At 38.3% G+C, this 17,150-nt stretch overlaps 1 protein-coding gene across 3 annotated transcripts in view; it reads right to left on the bottom strand.

Moving 5' to 3' along the window:
- PREPL (prolyl endopeptidase like) overlaps window positions 1–16,580 on the bottom strand; it is a 21,138-nt gene extending 4,558 nt beyond the window's left edge. Inside the window, exons 1-12 of one of the 3 annotated variants that reach the window (XM_066546504.1) lie at window positions 15,903–16,580; window positions 13,106–13,303; window positions 12,536–12,602; window positions 11,676–11,879; window positions 9,536–9,659; window positions 7,042–7,258; window positions 6,285–6,470; window positions 4,578–4,781; window positions 3,664–3,839; window positions 2,066–2,282; window positions 1,728–1,877; window positions 665–782 (exon numbers count right to left, since the gene is read on the bottom strand). In XM_066546504.1, coding sequence (XP_066402601.1) covers window positions 665–782; window positions 1,728–1,877; window positions 2,066–2,282; window positions 3,664–3,839; window positions 4,578–4,781; window positions 6,285–6,470; window positions 7,042–7,258; window positions 9,536–9,659; window positions 11,676–11,879; window positions 12,536–12,602; window positions 13,106–13,303; window positions 15,903–16,121 — 2,080 coding nt within the window. In that variant the 5' untranslated portion in view covers window positions 16,122–16,580. Of the gene's footprint in view, window positions 1–655; window positions 783–1,727; window positions 1,878–2,065; window positions 2,283–3,663; window positions 3,840–4,577; window positions 4,782–6,284; window positions 6,471–7,041; window positions 7,259–9,535; window positions 9,660–11,675; window positions 11,880–12,535; window positions 12,603–13,105; window positions 13,307–15,902 lie in introns of all 3 variants that reach the window. The other 2 variants (XM_066546505.1, XM_066546506.1) reach the window with 2 other exon arrangements.
- Between the last annotated feature and the right edge of the window lie 570 nt (window positions 16,581–17,150).

Below are 17,150 nucleotides of genomic sequence, written 5' to 3' on the forward strand. Positions count from 1 at the left end.
AAAGACATGCTCTTTTCTTCCTGCACAAAGAGCACAACAGCAACTGCAGCACTGGCTGCAATTTCTCAACCAGTGCAGTTGTGCTGCTCAGAGACAGGGCATCATGAAATGTAGAAAATGTTATTCAAGATCTCTTTTGGTAATGATGGTAAAAGCCTCTCCCCAGACTGGATGGTACAAGAAATTTGTCAAGCTTGAATGTACCTTTTGCTGGAAACTCCCAAAGCTAGGGTTAAATTTCAGGTATAAAAGCACCTGTGCCTTGGCCTTGTTGTCACTCTAGCTTGGACTAAGGACCTGCAGCTTTAGCAAAGTGAGAAAAATAGGTTTTTGTATAGCAGCAAAAGTAAGATTTTTCTCCGAGGGTTGCTGAGAACTGCAGTCTGGCCCTGTCAGCAGCTGGAGTGACAGTGTGGGTTCACTCTGCACTATCCAACAACTGCCCTGTGTGGAGGCCTAGGAAAGAGTGAGCCCCCTGACAGGCTTCCAGTCTTTGGTTTTGCATCTCAGAGAGTGTTCTGAGTCTGCTGTGGAGCTGGTGATATGGGATTGTGTTTGAATTCATTTAAGGGGGAGTCAATCTCTGTGATCTTTAATTTACATGACTATTAAGATTTTGGTTAAATCCATTTATCTGTGATATTCTTATCCTTACCTTTCTTACCTGTTCTGCTGGCATGATCTAGTGCAGCCTTTCTGAGTTTCTGAACATACTGTAAAATTCCTGTTAGTGGTACCCGTTCATCATTTTCATACGCCGTGATAAAAACTGATGGATAGCACTGAGATTAAAAACCAAAACCAGTTAAACACTTGACAACTGGTCTTTCTCAAACAGTAACACATTTTTCTCTTACTATACAACTTGTTAGGGTTTATTTAAGAACTCATTTATTTCATAATTACTTAGTGTTTTCTAAGAGTTTTATCACTCTAACTGCAAAGAGTATTTTGGTCTGAAAAATGACTTCACAGTTAGGCATAATGTACTTGCAAAAGGTCATAAAAACATCCTCTTCCCACTGATAAAGGCCTGATGCCTGTCTGCTTGCTGATGATTGCAAAAAATGAAAAAAGGGAGTAATAATCATGTAATAGTTTACCTTAGAACAATAGTTAAAGTTTATTTTTGCAATCTTTCTGCCAAGAAGTTGGTTTTTAAATAGTAAGAATTTTACTTATGGTAGCCGTGCAACCCAGCTAACACATTGTCAAATAAAGAGAGATTTCCCTTGAGATGACAAAGTCAAAGCTATAGGTCCTTTTCCCTTTCAGTGTTTGTTTTAATACCTCTAGAAAGGTATTAAATCAGTGGAAAATACCTCCACCTCCACTGGAAAATACCTCAGGTGGAGGTAGTTTCCGTCAGTGGAAAATACCTCCAGTGGAAACCTCCTTCCTCCTGTGTCTGCAAAAAATCCAGTAAAACACAGTAGAATGTCAAAACTCCCCCACAAAAGAAGGCATTTTGCATGTTGATATTTGCTACACAATAATCTATTGCTTCCTAAGTCATAAAACAAAAGCAAATTTAAAAATTCCTATCATTTAGGAGAAGGCATTGGGTTAATTTCAGTAGTCACTCGTGACTCCAACTATTGCAAAGATTATTACTGAAATAATTTATATTGGAGTTTTTTTAAAAAAATCAGTGATCTACTTCTGGTTTTCTTAGAAACCACTACACTTTATGCCTGAAGTATTCTGCACAAAAAGCAACGTTTTACCTGTGGCTTAATATTCTGGTATGGGCAATAGCTTTTGATATACTTCATACATTTTTCATCTTCTAATGGATTTCCCCATTCTTCTTGTTCCTCAATTGTCAGTGGGAGATGAGTTTTCATCATTGTATTTAGAACATCTACGAAAGGAGCCTTAGAAGTCATTAAAAAAAAAAAGTTGGCAAATAGGACAGAGGATCTTGGATATCTGAGTCAAGATGTTCTCAAACAAATGAGGAGAGTGAGCTTTGAACTGGAATGTTTCCAATTCTGAAAGTGGTACAGTAACAGAGATAGCACAGTATAATGTTATAATGTGTACAAGGTCTGCAGCAGCTCACCTGTAAAACCATAGCTCTGAGCAGGGCTGGGTCAGTGTTGCACAGGGCTCCAGCGAGAACTCCCCCAGCACTGGCAGCTGCCAGGGCTGTGTGCTTGGGCTGAGAAAATCCCACTTGGTGCAGCAGCGAGATGCAAGCCCTGAGGTCATGGAGACCTTTGAGTTTATTATGCTGACATCCATCTCTGTGCCAGCTAAGGCCCTGCTCTCCTCCACCCCTGAAATTTAATGCAATTCAAGTTGGAAACATTCAGAAAACATTACATGGCATAGCTTCAGATAACTAAAGAACAGCAGCAGCCACAGAGTGGCACATCACAGTTTGCTTTCCCAATTAACTCTTCTCCACTTTTGCCTTTATCCTTCTTTATGGCTAAAAGAGAAAACATGAAGGCAAAATAAATCCAGTCATGATGACTGGTGAAAATACTAACTGTAGAAGGGCACATGTGCTTGTGTCCTGGAATCCACAGGAAAAGCAACACTTTAGGAAATGACATTTTCATTGTAGGCAATACAAAATCAGATAATATTATCTTTTTATACAGGAAACTACAAAAATATTTCAAATACTTCCATTACTAACACTATTACTTATTAAAAACAGTAGAATAGTATTTCTGAGCTCCACACCAGACTCTCAGGAATTGTCTTCCACCTAGCTTAAATTCTGAGACTCTTAGAAAGTTGGGTTTGGGGTTTTTTTCCTCCCCTAATCTGTGAATTTCAAATGCTACTTGAAATGTTATGTTTTGTAGTACAGAATTATAAAAATAATTTATACCTCTTTCTATGCAACCACAATTTTGGTTCTAAGCCACCTGAAGCTTCTTCTTCTGGTTTCAAGTTTCAAATGGATTATTTGATTTGATTGATGCCATCTTTGGATGACAAATCCATCTTCATGTAGGACTGACCTGCATCTTAAGATTCTTAGTGGGGTGTGAGGAAGAACAGCACAATGCTTGCCACTGAGTACAGCAGACTGAATATATTTGCTGAATTTGTTTTGGGACTGGTATTTCCAACAATTATTCATTCCTCCCCTTGCCTCCCCTCCCTAAAGTGATTCTTTTGTTATCTTCCCTAGCTACTGAGAAAAATTTGAAGCCTGTTGTGCACTGGTAGATTTGTAGCTAAACTGGAAACAGATGATTTAGCCAATAAAAGAATAAGGGCTGCAGGTTAAATGCTAAGTTGTTGCTGTGGAATGTAAATCGCTTTTAGAAGACACAGACTGAGCATTAGCACACAATGCACTCAGAAGGAGAGGGAGATAACATGTCATGGCAATTTGAGCATCTAACCAAATTTTTTCTTGAGCAAAGATGAGACAAGAAGTAATGAGACTTGAAAAGATTAAAAGGTACATACAGCCATCATGTAGATTTAGGAAACCTAAAATGTAGTGTGCTTTTGTGGTTTTTTTCCCTGAGGTAAATTTAAAAACTACCTAAATAAAAAAATCTAACAAAATATGAATAATTATGTATAGGTACACACACAAAAAAAAAGAAAGGTGCATCTTCAGTTGTACATGAACAAGTACCTGTGTATCCTGCAAAATAAAATCTTATTTCCATTTTATATTTGACTTACCTAACATGGCAATATGCTAATATCCAATCCTCTTCAATTAACATCAGCTTCTCTTCTTTAAAGCTCATGTTCAAATCTATGCCATAAGCTCCATATACATGAACTAGAAGTGGTCTCCTGTGTAGTTCTTTAGAATTCTTATTATGAAAAACTGTAATTGGCACCAAAGTTTCATCCTGGAAAAGAAGGAGTAGTTTTACAATAAGGGACATTGCAGAAATCTCAATGACACATGGCAATGAAAACTTCAATTATTTATTTTAAAATGTGGTTTTTTGATTACAGTAATTTTTTTTCACTTAGAGTGTACAAAGCACTCTTGAAAAATAAAGCCTGAGACTGAACCTCTGCTGTGTGGGCTTACAGATGCAGAGTATAAATTCATTTAAGTGCAACACCTGAGGAGTTTTTAAAATACCAAAGCACCCAAGTCTTCCTTCCCCCTTTAACACCAAGAATATATGTTATTATCAATAGAGTTTACCACTTACCACAGTACAAACTCTTTATTAACATCTCCAAATTTTTAAACTCAGGCTGTTAAAACTTTCCTTTCTTGATCTGCACTGTGCAGCTGGTTGTGGGGTGTTCTTTTCAACAGCTGGCACCTTTTTCATTTATCATGTGGAGTACAATACCATTACATCAACTAGCAATTCTCACTTATACTAAGCTTCTTGACTCATCGTGTGCTGTTATCTCCTGTGGAATACCCAGGTTAATGGAAAAAAAAAATCACGACTCTTTCTTGTTCTTCTCTGTAGCACTGAAGAAAACACCCACTGTTTAATAACTATAGCACCAACTGCTCTTTACATTTTTTAATCTCTGTTCCCTGCCAAATGCACTTTCTTTAAATGGGTGGGGAGGAAGGAAAGAATAAAAGGAATGGGAAAAAGACGGAAAAATCTTACCTTGCTTTTAGCTAGTAAACGTGTAGTGTGACAATTTGTAATAATTGGTACCTCTTGCACAGCTTGCTCAATGAGATTATTTTCTTTAAATGAATATGCAAAACGCTTAGGGGGGTGTACTGGGGAGGAGAGCTGAAAATAGCAGGTGCTGGTGGTATGTTCAGGATGAGATTCCAATTCAAATTCACAGGCCCACGTAGGTAGCTGAGAAAACATGGCATTTCAAGTGAGACCCTTACACTGCTTCTGTAAATTTTGCTTAATATGTCCTTCAGAGTAAAAGACTTTGGATATTAACTAATTATCTTAGTTTGTATGTAGCACTAATTATCTTTGTATGTAGCTTTGGATATTAACTAATTATCTTAGTTTGTATGTATGTATTTCATTTAAATCCAGTAACAAAACAGTCAAGAAGTGAAAGACTGGTGAACTTTTCCCCCAAAACCATTAGATAAAGTTGGACAATGAATAAAAAACAAAAAATAAATTCAAATTCAGTTCAAAATGGGTATTAGTGCAGACATTTTAAAAGAAAACATTTGAAATTATTCTGCATCAGTTTTATTTTTTAGATCCTATTTTCCTTACATTTCCAGTTCTACTTCAACACGTTATACAGCCAAGTCAATGTCAGCTATTATGCTTTTACTGTGAGTTAGCTCAGTAATGCTAAGCCACTGAAAACCCCTGCCTCTTAACTTTGTTCCTAGTGCCAGCCATTGTGAAGAACAAAACCTTTTCCTGGCACATTCACCCTCAGATACTTACTGTTATTATATTTAAGGTTTTTAACTCTGCTAAGAATGAAAGAAATCAAGATTCATTCTTTGAGAGCAGCAGGGACATAGCCAAACCCTCTGCCAGACCATTACTTACTTGGGTTAGGTTGCTAGAGGCTTCTGAAAAGGCAGCAGAAGTCCAAGTTCTCCTGAGTAACTACAGGCCCTTTCTGAATAAATAAACTATGGCCATTTTAAAAAATTGAAGATTTTGGAGACCATACGGTGTACTTTGTCAAAAACCTTTTTCTGTAGCAGTTTTATAGAGTGCAGCATTGGCAGCTTGTTGCAATAAACCTGTGAGTTGTTCAGACTGTTATTTTTCAGGAAAACAAATCAATTAAATATTTCACCTGATTGATCTTCAGAAATTGGATTTGGCTTAAGTCACTTTGTTTTTAATCCACAGGTATTTAATAACTAGAGAATGGAAGCAAATCCTTTGCACCAATTGTACTGAATATCAACTCTTCCCATTTATTATGGGACAGTGTCCATACTTGTTTTCTGAACAAGTATGGTTTCCGATTTCTTTCTCCTGTGGGAGGGGCCTTGCTTACACCAATGAGTGTAGGCAAAAAAAGGCTCAGTAAAACTAAGTAGAGCATTTAGGGAACTAAGTCCTGTTTACATTAGAAATCAGCTGTATTGTCAAGAGCTTGACTGTAATCTGTTGAAGAAAGAAGTGGCTCACAGGATAGCTGCTCTTTAACTTTCTAAATGCTGCAATAAGCCATCACATCAAATCCTGAAGAACTGCCACAGGTAGTACAATTAGTCATAATGATGAAATTGCCAGTATTAATAGTTTCTAAACCGCTTTTTGCTTTTGGAATTTATCTTTGCTTTCAGTATGTTATGCCAAAAAAAAAAAGGAAAAGAAGCTGGAAAAATATTATGCTGCTTAAACCAAGCTAAAACATACCTTTATCGACTGAACTGAGTGTGAAACAAAAGAAATCACATTTAAGTAAAGATGACCAGCGTTCTTCAGGAACATAATACAGTCATCACTGAACATCTCAAAGTCTACTAGCTTGGTTTTCCTTTCCAGTGCATAAACTAACTGCCAGTTCTCCTTGCCACTGGAAGCTACTGGTGCCTTCATCAACTATAAAAAAAACAAAACCAAACACCCTTGTATTACTAAAATGTACTAAGAGTTACAAATGAGAGGTACAGACTTATAGGCAATCTCATACATTTTTCTTGCAAAAAAATACTTATTTGTATTTGGGGTGTTTGCCTGTCTAAAACTGGAGATTTTTAAACTCCCTTTACTTAGGCAAAATGGAAGAACAATGCAGTAACATTTAGAGAAGACAAAGTCTCAAAGATTACTCTACAGAAGACTGTAATGCAGTAAGTGCTTTCAGTGTGGCCAGCACAGTTGTAGGTGGGTTTGATTACACAAAGTGAGATCACCAACTTTTGATACAGGGGAAAAGACTGTTGAAGCATAGAAACTTCTTGATGCTGTCAAAGGAGTTAGGATCAAACTGGCCTCCTACAGGTGAGACTCCATGCAGCACTATCAGTCTTTTTAATCCATGCAGTTCTCTCTCTTAATTTATTTCAGTAAGCTATGATGAACAGAATTAAAAGCCAACCTTAGTATTTCTATATGACCTACAATAGGCATCTAAATTAATCCTATGAATGTAATTATCAGTCAAAATTGCCTTATATTCTGCAGGTTCTCCATATGTAGTAAGAATGTACAACTGGTCCTTCCTGTGCTCAATGTGGTAAATGAGCCCCGTGGTTCGTGCTTGTACAAGAGCAGGTGACTCAAAGGGATGTCTGCAGTCAACCAGCCAAACTTCTGAGGTTGTCTTGCTGTTGCTGTTGATAGTGAGAAAACGCCTGTCTTTTGTGCAATAAAGGTCTACAAAGAATCTGTAGGGAATCATTGAAAAAAAAGAAAATAAAAACTTAAATTTTATCAGTATTTTAAAATACATCAGTTGTTTCAGAATCATGGGCTTCCATCTTCAAGGTAAGAAACAACATTTCTGTAAGCAGACTGGAGAAATTTCAGACTACTTGGCTCCCAGACCCACTTCTGCTGCATTTACCCTGGTATTTAGAACCCTTCAATCTTGTGTGTGAAACCTGAAATCTGCAAGGAAAGCAATTTAGTTGTTGCCCAACTAAATCCAGGTTTTTGTATTATTGAGCTAAACTGGAAGCTTGTTTATGCATACAGGCTTTAAAATTCAGGCAAAACGTAGAACTTTTTATTCAGCTTGTAACCCTATTTAAAATAAAAAAGTAGTAATGGATAGTTAAAATAATGATAGTTAAAATAAGGAATAAGCAATAACAAAAGTAAGAGCTATTAAAAAAATAGATTGATAAAATATCTATGTGCTACTGACCTGACTGTCAAATGAAGCAAATAAGACAAAAAGTACTACTTAAAAAGAAAAAAAGCACAGAGGCTTATATGAGGCAAGAAGGACAGTGTTGAAGTGATAAAACTGGAAACTGGAAAATTTGGAACTAAGAAACTAGGAACTGCATACTGGATTTAAATCTGTCTGAAATCTAGAAACAGAAAGCAGACTGATAACCAGTGCCTGGATGCTAATAGTAGAGAAGTTCAGGCTGAAATTCAGATTAAAATTTCTGTGAGTCATCCAAATTAAGTGGAATGTCACATCTTGGATCAGAACAGTCTCTTTGCCATTTTGAACCCTTAAGACTGGATGTCTCTAATAGCAAAACTGTCCAACATGAAGATCCAGATTCCATCAAGAAAATGTTAGGTTGAGTACCATAATCTGCATCACACAGATCAGATACATGACTGCAATGATGATCTCTCTAGGATTCAGAGTATTTGACTGGTGAAGAAAAGGATGCTTTAGATAGTATTTTCAGTGCCTTTAATTATTTGCAGGTGGAGGATCTAAAATTTTTTGGTACTATTATTTTTTTCTAATTGCACCCTCTTGACATCTTTAGGACAGGCACACACTGGGAGAGCTAAAGTCTGCAAGAAAAATCCGCCTCCTGCCTGTCTAATATCCATGAATTTGGCAAGAATGTGGCACTGCATTCAGCAGAGATTCCAAGAGTTCAGCTCTGCTGATCCTGCCTCTAAGAGGGTTGAGCTGAAATGCATATTACACTTCTCCCCAAGGATTATGACCTTGATATTACATTTTTTTCTTTGTAGCTTTAAAAAAAAAAGTCAATAAATTTTCAGCTTCTAAAAAAAGATTTGATTGCAACTAGAAGAGCTGGTGAGATGCAGAACAGAAGTGCTCAATGGCAATACAAAAGAATGTCTTGCCATCTCCGATGAAGGAGTTCAGCTATGAGCTGCAATAGCACATGAACCTTTAGAGTAAGTTTCTAGTAGATCTACTGTAATGACTGTGACCTTCAGAATTATGCCAACAGTTTCCCTGTGGGGAAGTGCCAGGTCAGTGCAACTTGATTTTCCAAAACGATGCATCAAATGCAGCTGGAAAAAAAAGATCTTATTTATTCCATCTCTGTTGCAGATTTTTTTGTTTTCTTTTTTTTCTGATGAAAGTATAATAGGCATTTCTTTACTGAATATGTAACTTGAATTAAGAATAATAACAAATATTTATGCAATGCTGTATAAATATACCATGTGCTACAATGTTGAAAAGCTAGTTCTGTGCTCAATTTAGCAAAGAGCCTTCTTGTCTTCCTAAACCACTGCTTAAAGAAAGGTTATTGAGAGGGTATTCAGTCAACAATAGTTCTGTCTCTTGGAATGTTGTAATGATTTTGCTCATCCATTACCCAGAGCAAGGATTAGCCTGAACTTATGTATTTTTTTTAAAAGATCAGACATCAATAGCAGAGAAAACAAAATGAAGTCCACGGTCTGATTTACCCTGTATGAAACTGTCACACATTCATTAAAGGACACCCTGACCTGAGAGTGACCTTGACATTTATAAACTCAGCTGAACTCATGAGGTAAGAGAGGAAAGTTTAATCTCTGTTGATCACATATCAAAAGGAGAACATTCTCAGGCTGCATAAGGCACTACTGACCACAGAACACAAAAATGAATTTTACTATTTGAAATATAATATGGAACACTTTGTTTTCCAAACCAGCTATATTTTACATATAAAATACTCTAAAATATGTAAAGGACTTGTTATATTTTACGTATGCATTACCTTGCATCTTGTTCTGTATAAACTAACTTAGTACATTTCTGGTAAGTGAAAGTGGTCATGAATACATTCTGGCATTTAAGGTTCTTCTGAGCTGTGTAATACAAAACATCATTTGCAGCCCATTCTGGAAAAAAAGACAAATGCATATCAAATTCAGAGAGAAGACAATATTACTGAGAGAAGATGGGACTTCCATGGACACTGGACCCAGTGCTGAAAAAGGTGGGTTGCAGGTGGCATGGAACTGAGGACAGCACTTCTGCATCTTGTGGGCACTGAGGTAAGAGCCAAAAGGTTTTTCCATGAATCTTTTCTCTGAATACCACAGAACAAGAATCTCATAATGCATTGAAAAAAAAAGCAAAAAAAAAAGCAGAGGTCAATGTTGCAGGGCCCAGTAATAGGAAGCTGTTGACCCTGTGTGGGTTCTGGAGGTAACAGGAAAATAGGAGACGTGGCTGTTTAAAACAGCAGAGAAAAAGAGGTTTACATAGAGTCAGCAAGATAATAAAGACATCATAAGCTCTGCACTGCTGCATGTGACTGCACACAAGCCATTTAGAGAAAAGAGATGATGCATGTGCCCCATGGGTACTGCTGAGATAAAAATTCTCCAGTTTTCTATGCTTGTGTATGTGTTCACCAACATAGAAAGGCATAAATACAGGAACCTTGTTATTCTGAAGTTATTCTGACTGATCCAGCCACATTCCTGCCATCTCTGCTGCTCCTACAGCCAACAGAATGATGTTTAACACATGTGCTTTTAAAAGCTGCTGTATGTGTCTTATGCATAAATACTGATTTTCAGTACAAACCCCGAGGAATTCATAACACCAAATAACACAATGTGGCTCCAAAGTGCACAGGTAGCTGAGGATCCACTATGAAGACAGGCCTTTGGAGGGAAATCTAGACTTTTCTATAGCCTAGCCTACAGAAAAATCAAGGTGTAAATTTTCAGGAGCTTTTGTCTGTCTCCTTGCTATTTTATATCACTCAATACAAGCCCATAAACTTTGCAAGGGGTTTTAAGACCTAATTCTTTTGCTCATGACTGAGGCATCTCTGTGCTTCATTGCACTACTGCTGTACCTCACTAACACCTGACTTAGCTTTACACACACCTTGCCTTACCTTTACTTTTTACAGAATTTACCATTCTGTTAGTCATCTTTTGTACTTTTATTATCTGTCACACCTATCTAGGCAACAGGATGTTGGTCTCTTAACTATTCTGATTCTTCTGGATCAACCTAGATAGATGTTCAAATCAAGTATCTTGATTTTGCATGTTTATTTTTCAACAGGTATTATAATCTTCAGTGTGGAAACACATCACTAAATTCTTGCTACTCCTCATTTTTTTAACAGGGAAGTTTTACATAGAGTTTTAGTTTGTTGCTCTGCCCAGGCAAATTGCTTACTGCACTAGATATACCTGATGACATCTAGCAATATAATCCAAAATACAGGATGTGGAACACTGTGTACATACTATTATACTCTTTTCGCTATATTCTTTAACAGACTATAAAAAAAAGAATGTTTTCCCATTCACTTTCATTTACCTCTGCTTCTTTTAACAGCAATGTAAAGCTCTGTAATCTATTCTGAAAGAATTGATTCAAGGCCTGGCTGACTTCACTGGGCTCTGAGGTGTGATCCACATTGTGGATTCCAGTTGAAATTCCAGCCAATACTCACTGGTAGGTAGTACTTCCACACTTTTCAAACAAAGCTGACTGTCTACAGCTACCAGTGACTTCAGCTGTAGCTGCAAGGGTTTACCAACTAGAACATCCCTCAAAACCATCTTTATATGACAAACTGTCACATGACTATATTTTGAATATAGCATATTGGATTCAATGGAAAAAATTATGACTGTTGTAATGTGTATAAATGCTTTTGCAATGAAGGACAAATTGTATTCAGGAAGCAGTCCCTTTCATCCATATCAGACAGCCTGTATGTGCCTGTAATAATGCAGCATTAAAGAAACCATAAGAAAAAAATTCAACATTTATAAGGATTAAATGTTGCCTTCATTTATTAAAAAAAAATTATTATCTTTAAACTAAGAAAAATGTTGTGTTGAAAGCTTGTGTGATCCACAGGATATTTATAAATGACTTACCAAAGCTAAATACACTTGGAATTACTTTTTCCACTACAGGAAGATCACCAAGTTTCATAATAGTGCAGGTTGCCTCTTCAGAATTTTCACTTTTTAAGCTGATGGCCATGTATCTCTGATCTGGTGAAATTCTGATCCGTTGAATAAAGGCATCAGAAAAGCCAAGATCTTCAACACTGAATAAAATCTTAGCATTTCCTTCACCTATTACATAAGAAAAAGAGATACAAAAAATCCTATAATTATACCACTGTCAAAATGAATGGTGATTTTTAATGTCTGTATTTAACAAATCTGTCTCCAATATTCACAAACATTCTACTGGAATTTATCAGCAACAAATACCTGTCTTGCAAGATATTTGCAAATGCATTTGTAAAAATAAACAAAAAATTACAGTTCCAAAGAAAAAAGTCCTGTAGTTATTACTAAAAATAATTCAAAAGTGTAGATCTTGGCTTCTAATAAACATATTGAATTTTAAAGCTCAGATAGCTAAAGCATGGTTGTTTCTAATAAATAAAATTAAAAATTCTTTCACCCCCCCCCCTCAGAAATAAAAAAGCATGGATGTTCTTTTCCTTTCTTCAAAATGTTAAGTTAGGGCTCTGCAAAGAAATGTCTTATCTCTTTCCTCTCCAGGAACTTTCCTTAGTATTAATATATACTGTTCTCTAAGTCTCTTTACCTCACTTTTTCAGATTCAGGATTCTAAAATTATTACTCTAGTACAGAATTGTATAAAAGTATTTTTAGTTAAGAAACAGACAAGTTAAACATTAATGCAAGAAAAGAACACTAAGTGATACATGTATACCTTTTTAAAGAATCCTACCATATTAGGAAGAGAAATCCCTTACCATCATCTGCTTTTGCAATAAATATGCAGCCATTCTCTTCAAAGTACACATTCTCTCCAAACCTTATCTGTTCAATATAAAGAAAAATATTTCAAGTCCATCATACTATTACCTTTGAATCCCTATATAGTAATTTTTCTGTACAGCAGAAGTGTAACAAATGTAACAAATGACAGAACATATATTCCATACTGAAGAAGGAATTGCACACATCAGAAAGGTTTTTTCAGTTAGGATACTTAAGCTACCTCTACCTGGTCTAAATTTCACAGAAGGCTCAGATCACCTGCAACTGCTCTTATAACTTACAATGTTGTGTATTCTTTATCCAAAAGTCAGATGATTATTTTATCTTTACTTGCTTTTGCCTATGGAGAAATTAAGATAAATTCACTGTCATAACAAGTATAAGCTGTTCTAAACACAAACTGTTACTATGCACAGTTATTAAAATATTCAAAATTTCTACTGTAAAAAAAAATGAGTAAACCAGCATTTTATAGCAGGAACAGCTTCACTGTCTTTTATTGTAGTCAGTGATGGGAAATGTTTGCATTGTGTGCCACTTACCCTTGGGCTTCTTGAATTGAGTGTATACATGTTGTGCAATTCTTCCAGTTTTTCTTTGATCCTCTTTGTCATAGCTTTGTATATTGGTGAAATGTTATTCCATTTTTTTTGCTCTGATTTCAGAAGGCTCTTGGGCAAAAGGTCTGAAGTTACTTTGGATGTATTTTGCTTCCTTTTGGAAAGGACTTTTGTTCCTTCCTGCTAAGTAAGGAAAGACAACAATGGCTACAAGCCAGCACTCTGCACACCAATCTGAATATATTGAGGTATATCCCCTGAGCCACAGGCCCAAAACCACCTTTGTGTTATTACAAAAGTATATGACAGTAAAAAAAAAAAAAAACAAAAAACAACAAACAGTAGTTGGTATGTGTTTTATTTTAACTCTTCCTGATCTTTTGCGGAGGCACTGTCAAATGTGCTTTACTTAACACATTGAGGTCTTCTCTTCAAAATTTAGGATACTATTAATATATGCTCTTAGTTGATTATAAGTAAATATGTTTGTTCCTGTTCTAGAACTAGGATTTAGTTTTTATGGAATTCTATTATTTTTCCTTCTTCACAGCTTTCTTTCATAATGTCCTGTCTTTAGAGTGTAACTTCTCGTTTCCTTTCCTAGACAACAGCATCCACACCTCTGTCCCTGTACCTCAGGGTCCCAGCAGCTCATTCAGGTTTTGCTCCACCTCCTCAGAAGTGTTAATATAAATGTTCATAAGGTGCAGAATGAAGTGAACTGATATGGGTTCCACAACAATTTTAACAGGAATAAGTTTAAGGATCTGGTTTTCCATGAAATGTGAGATTACTGCTACCTCACTGCCAACAAAGCTGTCCTCTATTGTAAAAATGTTAAAAGCATGTTAAAACTGCTAGAACAATGCTACTTCCTCTTGCATGCTGTGAAATCTCACTTGATCAAGTAGTAAGCTTCACAACTTATATTACACTACCTAATACTGCACAGATCATACAAAGTAGCATTTTATAGCATTCAAGGGATGATTTGAATGTGTCTAAGCTTAAAAAGCAGCCAGTGCTTCATATCCTGTCCCCATTTTCCAATATGGAATGTTGGTTTGTTCCTAGTTTGTCTTCAGACACACGTAAGAACCAAATGTGAATGTTCCAAGTAGACTCTGAAGGGAAACCATCTGCTCCAGTAACCAAACTCCCTATGAACATAAAGCACATCATTGCTGAGGGCTGAGAGTGTCTGTCACTGGTTCAGACCAGTCCTCCCTGTCACCTGGCACAAGGCAAAGAAATTGTGAAGGCTCTTAGAGAAGCTCTAGAGCAAGTGAGTGATTGGTCAGGAGAAACAAAATGCTGGATACCAAAGGTGAACCACCTCACCCCCAGTCACCGGAAAAACTGTTGTAAGACAACACCATGCCCCAAAAACAATGCAATCAAATAAAACCTCACAGTGGCCATAAATGGATACTTAGGAAAGCATAATAATGGGACAAGACACATGATTTTCCCCAGCCTTAAGCAATTTTAGCTCAGGAATTTCCTAACCTGAATATGGTTTCTGGATATTCAAAAAGTCTCTCTCATATATGACATATCTATATCTCATATATGTCTTCCCTTACACCTATGTAAAATTTTAGCATCCACAACTTATTTTGACAAGTTCCACACTTTGAATCTTTTGATGATTGCCCTCCTTTTGTTTTCAGCAATACTCATTGTATTCATTTGGAAATATTATACACAGCTGGTGGTCACAGTGTAGGGATGTATTAAGAGGTACAGTACACCTCCCTGCCTGGGGAAAATCCAGCAATCTTGAAAGATTTTTCAGGATAGCAGAGGATCTCAGTGACAATTGGTGTGCAAACACTTGCTCCAAAGCAAACAGGCACAGCCTCCTTTCAGGTGAAAACCATGTTTGCATCCTGGGACCAGTGACACAGAGCAGCATTTGTAACAATTGTGTAAGTGGAGTTCCACTGAGTAAACTGAACACACATTCTCATCCCTCCAGACCTCCTGTGTTCTCCTTGAAACATTCGCTTACATTTGCAACACAGATTTAGGAACTCTTTACTTCAGGGTGACAAATAAAAGAGTTACAACAAGACCACCTTTGTGTCACCTCTAAAGAAACACTGTCATTTTGAAACAATTTTAGGACAACCATGCACCCATCTGAAAACATGTTTAAGGATCAAATAAACCAAATCAAGCATCTTTTTAAACAATACTTATGCATATAAATAAGTTTCTAGGCTGTTATACTGCAGTAAACTTTTATAATACCTCTAGCAAAATCTGTATTAGAGACACTGAGACAGAAGACCTAAAATTATTTCAGACTGTTTTCTGACTCTGTGCATGAGAGTTACTGCCATCTAATTACACAATATTTATTTACAGAAATTGATGCAAGTACCTTTTAAAATATAGTTTAGAACATGTGAGCATCATGTTGTATTTTAATATGATGGAAACCATGGCCTTACTGGTCAACACAGAAAAGTCAAGTGTTTTTTGAGACAGCTCACAGTCTGGTATAATCAGTTTGGACACTTTGCCTCTACACTAGCTGATCTCTCCCTGAAGTTTTCTCCTGACACTTTACCTGAGTCTTTATGTCAAAACAGCATAGGAAAGCTGAACAATGGTACATGTCCTTAAACATAACTGATATCCTGAACGTTATTCCTCTGCTTAAAATCCTCTGGGAAATATATATTTCTTCAACGTGTGAAAAGTATGACTTGCATCCCTTATAGATGTGCCAAGGTAGTTGATGGTATTACGTCTGTATTTAACAGCATACCTTGCAGGAAAAGAATCTGCATGGCAGGATGCTTCCAGGTGGTGCAGTCCTGTGAGTGCATGTGCTTTTTGAACAGCCCAGGATGCAGCACTTTTTTGGTCCAATTTTACTGAAAGGACACACTGTTTGAGGAGGGTTATGCTTGGAGTAGTACTTGGCACTGAAGCTCAGCCCTTGGAGAAGATTCCGCAGCGCAGTGCAGCACATTCTAGCCTTCATTTCGTGAAAAATTCTGAAACATTCGTGAAATTTCTGAAAATCCCGAACTGCCGATCATTTACACTGTGCGTGTGAAATATCCATAAAGTAAACAGCAGATGTAAATATACATACATACAGAGGAAATAGACACAGCGTAAACTTCCTCTTCCAAAGAAATGTGATCGATTCACTAGGTAAATCAAATGAGAAGAAAATAATTAAGACTTAGTCTGTTTGTTAACAACTGGCACCCACTTTAACCTGAACATTCCGGGCGGCCCAAAGTTTAATTCCAATGAAACTATGAGGAGAAGGGGAGCTGCAACCGCGCACGTCCAAACGCTGAAGGACAGAACACTGGAAAAGTTTGGAGAAGTCGTCCCCCCTCAGTTCCCCATCATGTAACACCAACCCACGCTCTCTCCCGAGGCTCCCTGGGCAGCAGCAGCTGAGCCCCGTTCGCAGGAGCACTGCAGGGGACGGGCCCCACGCGTCCGGCCGGACCCGGCACGGCCCCGCTCCCCGCCGGCGCTGCCCGTCCGCCCGCGGCCCGCGCAAGGACTCGCCGTGGCGCTGCCGTCGCTCCCGCCGCTCCCGCTGGGCCGGGGCTGCCCGGGATCAGACACCGGCCGGGCGGGCGGCAGCGCTCCCGGGGGCGCTGCCCGTCACTAAGATGGCGGCTGGGAGCTTCAGCAGCCGCGGCGACCGAGCGCCGCTGATGTCAGCGCCGGGACGCGGAGCCACGGCGGGGCGGGTACGCTCCCTGGGGCTCCCAGGTGGCCGCCGTGCCACACCCAGTCCCGTCCCCGGGCACGGTGGCTACGGGCGACTTGTCTTGAGGCGCACCCACGCCGTGCCGGGCCTGAAGAGCATCGCGCTTCCTCTCGGCCGCCGAGAGTCGCTCGGCGCTGCCCTTAGCAAAGATGGCCGCGCCCCTCCTCCCGCTCCATCCCTAGCCCGGCCGGTCCCGCAGCCGCTGGATGCTCAGCGGCGCGGCCCCGCGGCCCAAGACAGCGCTCCCTCCCTCCCTCTCTCCCGCCGCGCCAG

The sequence above is a fragment of the Molothrus aeneus genome, chromosome 3, assembly GCF_037042795.1.
Source record: "Molothrus aeneus isolate 106 chromosome 3, BPBGC_Maene_1.0, whole genome shotgun sequence".
Lineage (NCBI taxonomy): Eukaryota > Metazoa > Chordata > Aves > Passeriformes > Icteridae > Molothrus > Molothrus aeneus.